The sequence below is a fragment of the Musa acuminata genome, unplaced genomic scaffold (genome assembly GCF_036884655.1).
Source record: "Musa acuminata AAA Group cultivar baxijiao unplaced genomic scaffold, Cavendish_Baxijiao_AAA HiC_scaffold_1112, whole genome shotgun sequence".
Classification (NCBI taxonomy): domain Eukaryota; kingdom Viridiplantae; phylum Streptophyta; class Magnoliopsida; order Zingiberales; family Musaceae; genus Musa; species Musa acuminata.
Genome location: NW_027021325.1, coordinates 74,770 through 79,376, shown reverse-complemented (window position 1 = coordinate 79,376; position 4,607 = coordinate 74,770). Strand labels below are relative to the sequence as shown.

Below are 4,607 nucleotides of genomic sequence, written 5' to 3'. Positions count from 1 at the left end.
ATTAAAAGAGAAAGCCTCCTCAAATTGCATACATAATGAAATTTAGATGAGCCTTGTTTAAAGCGGCTTGATCATCTCGGCCAACCTGAACTAAGATTTAAATGATATCAAACTTAAGTGAGGATTAAAGATGCGACCAATCATGCTTTCAATAGTTATAGCACATTAAGAAATCAGGAAAAGATGCGACCACATCCACATGAAGTTTGAAGGACATAAATCATGCTTAATAAACCTTTAATTAGTTTCCCTAAAGCCAACACGGAAATAGATTAGGATTAGCATCGTGGGCAGCAGAAGGATCCTGGACTTGTGGCCCGCTCCCGCTGGCTCACATGACGGACAGGTGGCGGAAAGCGGACCCCACTTTTCGCACTGGCTTCCAACAACCCGAACGGGGACCACTCGCAACCCCGTTCCAACCCCACCCACCGTGAACACCACCCCTCGCACGTGCCGACCTCGCTGTGAATGCAACGGCGACTGTTTCACGGGCTGGAGGCCACCGTGCTTTGTGGCGCCACTGAATTGGGAGTTGCACAGAGAGCCACAGCAATGGGAAACAGAAGAAAAGTTAAAAAAGGAGTAGAAGAGGGGCAATCCTTCGGCTTATCCTAAATCCAGTTCTAATCTTCGGCGCTGCTGTCGTCGTCGTCGTCATCGTCTTCGTCATCCTCGTAGTCGTCCAGCTCATGCACTTGCCCGCGCCGCAACGCGCCGGGATTTGACATCAGTTGCAGCTCTTGCTTTCCTCCAGTCGCCGGAGCGTACGCGGCGGCGACCGGTGGCGCGGCACTGTGCTGAACCTCCGCCGCCTTGGCGACGTTGACGCCGGAAGCTGTGGTGGTGAACCGCGTCTCGGTGGAGACTGGGCGGACCGCTGTGAGATTAATGATCTGTGGCGCCCGGGGAAACGTCCATATTTGGGACTGGCTCGACGAAGCCACCGCCACGGATGGCGGTGGCAGCACCCACAGCGCTCCCGGCGGTATCATGCTAGCCCCGGCTGCGTCGCCTCCGAGCGTCCACATCGGCATCATCCCTTGCGCCCCTGGCCCGATTGGCGCCAAGCCGGAAGATATCGAGATGGCGCCGCCCACCGGAAGCAACGGGTCCTGGACGGGGTAGTACCCGGCGATGACAGTGCCGCCACCAGTCCGTGACGGCTGGAGTTTCTTCCTTCGTTTCTTGCCCGCTTCCTCGTCGTCCGTTGCTGGCGCGTCGTCGGCGGCCACGATGGTGGATGTGGAGCTCACTGGAGCGGAGGTCGGTGCCTCAGTGGGTATTTTCAGGGTCCCGCCGACGTTGGTGGCAATGGCAGGGACAGTCCCCGTGCCGGTGGCGGCAATGATCGCCGGCTCAGCGTGCTCGAGGAGCCACTTTATGGTCTCGCCGTCGGACTTGTGTCCCAGCTCGCGCGTTAGCTGGAAGATGCGGGCGGCGCATGCCGCCGGCATCCGGATCCTCCGGCCACGGCCCTCCACTTTCGTGTGCCGGTCCTTGGTCCGGCTTGCTGGCCTCCGGACTATCTGGAAAGCCCCAACCCCTAACATCTCGATCGGCTCCGGCTTCGGGACGATGAAGCGGCGTACCGGTATTGCCCCGGGGGACGGAACCGCTACCCCGCTAAGGCTGCGGCCGCCGCCTCCGGTTGCCTTCCTCTGCCAAACCTCTTCGTCGCGCTTCTGTGTTTCCATATCTCCCCACCTTACCCTCTTCGAAAAAGCTCACGTCCTTCGCCTTTTCCCTCCCTTCTCCCCAAAATAACAGATCGCACGCACACTTGCACACGAATCAAAACCTAGAAACCCACTCCCCTCTCTTTTTATCCTCCATCCTAGGCTACGGTAAATGGACCCCTATTCCAGATCGGGACCCAGCTCCGCGCTGTAACGAGCGTCGGATTCCAGGATGGTCCACTTGGTCGAGATTTAAGGGTAGACAAGAAGGCTGATTTGGGGAATTCGGTGAACCGGTAATTGTTTAATCTTGGATAGGCCAAAGCGTGCGTGTCGCGTGCGGATGAGGATTCCCAGACTGCTCGTCTTCAACCCGTTTGATCTGAACCATATTTTTCCTACCATTAATATCGTACCCGTGGGACCTACCTGTCTTGTGACTGGAGTTAACGGTGACTCCACAGGCAACGCCTGCGAGATCGACGAGTCATGGTTCCAATCCGTAGCACAGGTAGGTAAACTCCCTCAGCGCTCTTCTCATACGAAACCTCGCCAAAACTTCTCGTCCTAGAAACACACACGGACCTCTGCTCTGTTGAACCACTCCGATAGGTTGCAACAGCAGCGGGACCCTGGTCCCTTAAATCGTTGTCCTCTCGTTTATCACGTCACTTTACTGACGGTGTGGGCTCGGTACTGCGCCAGCCGGGTCCCCTTTGCCCTCGCAGAGAAAACGAAGGTGGTCGGTGGGGAGAGGTCGGCATGGGCGACTGGGTCCCACAGAGAAAACGCGAGGCCCACAACCAAGGTGGGGTCATCCGGAGGGTGCGAGACGACAAGCTACGGACGGAGACTGGGTGGGGCAGTGGTCCCCACGCCACGTACCAGGGGTGGTAAGTGGGGCACGTGGCGCGGACCCTACCTGACTGTTGAACGCGTTTCGACCCTTGGTTGGGTGGTTGTTCTTGTCCAGAGGTACCGTGGGCCCCACCGTGGGAATAACTGGCTGCGCGGTTTTGAACTGCTTACGACGGGTTTACCCATAACAAACCATTTCGCTTGCGGTCGGTGGCCCCCATCGGCTCGTCAACTGCCCCACCTACTCTTGGTAAAAACTCGATGGTCCTTCCGATCCCCCCATCGGACGGTGAGGAATGGTGAGTGAGGCCAGCTGGAGACAACCGGGTGACGGACACCAAATAAATCGGGTTTCGCGAATCTCCAAGTTATTATTCTCTTGTATCGAGACATCTTTCATGATGAGCTACCCTCGACGGAACCCACTGCGCAACCGACCATTGCGCATGTAGTCCTTGGCCGATGTGGGTCCCGATTGTGGAGCCATGGCAAGGGAGGAGTAACGGAAGGGCAATAGCTACCTTGCAACCACTTTGTATATGTAAACGGGTACTTACATACGTACCCATTCATACGCTTATTTTTCCATATGCCTTGTGACTGACGAGAGTGTATGATAACATCTCAGCGAGGCATTCATGCAAATACGTGTGCGGCGTCCCTGTATCCATCTCGCGCGACCTATCTAGGCTTGGAGGGGGCGAGCTTGATGACGAGTCCCGGGAAGACGTCGTCGGGGTCGTGGATGTGCGGGTTGCGCTCCACGATGAAGTGATCTCCGCACTCGTCGCTGATGATGTGCAGCGTCTCCCCCTCCCCTACCACGTAAAGTCTCGTCGCACGCCCGCTCGCGGAGCCTCCCGGCCCGCGCTGGCAGCTGATCCCTCGGCAACGAGCACAACAGGACCAGGGCGACGATGACAAGCGCCAGGAACCACGAGGCGGCATCGGCGACGTTGGCCAGAGGTCTCGTTTTGAGTGAAGTCATTCGAGTTTAGCTGATGGAGAGACGGAGGAGGAGTTGTGGTCGAAGGCAGTCGCCAGGTATGAACTGGAGCAGAGAATTCGGGCGGTGGGAGTTGAACTGATGCAACCACGAGAGATGGGATTCAGATGGACGGAGACGCATTTGGACTCGGATCATTGCACACATTATTCTGGGGAAGATGTCAGCCGACAAGCCCAACATTTCCGGACACAACTCAATGTCGAACATTCCAAGATGGTAACGCACCACCGCGGCTGACGATCACATCAACGCCATCATGTATTCCACAATTATCCATGACATTTTTTAAAAATATATTTTTCTTAAGTTCACTCACGTGTTAATTTGTCATCTGTCAATCCATGCGTTAGTAATATAAATCAACGTATCGTATCTGATTTCTAAGCTTAAGCTGTTAGATGGAATGACATTACTGTAAAATACTAAATTTTGATAATTTAAGAATGATGTTTTTATAGTGATTTTATTACACTATTGATCCTTATATTATAGTGCTGTTAATCATCATCTTGTACAAATCTGTCATCACCGAAAACATAATTAAAATATTAAAACTATATTTTTGTTTCTCATTTTTGTACATTTCTATACCATATTATCACATATTGTACATTCCATTCGTAAAATCGATAACATAAGTACAAATAAACTTAAATATTTCACTTTTATAACTATAAAATTTTCAATATAAAATTTTTAAATCTAAAAACTGAGATATAAAAAAAATCTAACTATAAAAAATAATATATAATTAACCCAGTCTTAATCACATGTTAAAATGATTCCAGCTAACTCAAAAACATACAACCAGAAGAGTATAATTGTATATGGAAAAATTCATAGTATCGTCACCAATCAATCACCTCATCCAACTCAAATAACCATCAACTAGGAACGTCAAAGTATCACGAAAAATAGTACACTTCATTGCTATGAAATAGAAAAAGAACAGCTAAGATGTGATAGAAAAGTAAGAAGGGGAATATGCTATACCACCAAATGTTTAAAAAGTAAAAGAAGCCCTTGAGGATTGATCGGTGACGATACTATTGGTACAAAGA

The 4,607-nt window shown here is 51.6% G+C and overlaps 1 protein-coding gene across 1 annotated transcript; it reads right to left on the bottom strand.

Annotated features, from left to right (window-relative positions):
* Positions 1-200: 200 nt before the first annotated feature.
* On the bottom strand, positions 201-1,792 carry LOC135666614 (transcription factor PCF2-like). Its single transcript, XM_065178211.1, has one exon. The coding sequence runs from the start codon at positions 1,695-1,697 to the stop codon at positions 627-629; it is 1,071 nt and encodes a 356-aa protein (XP_065034283.1). The 5' UTR covers positions 1,698-1,792; the 3' UTR covers positions 201-626.
* Positions 1,793-4,607: the final 2,815 nt, after the last annotated feature.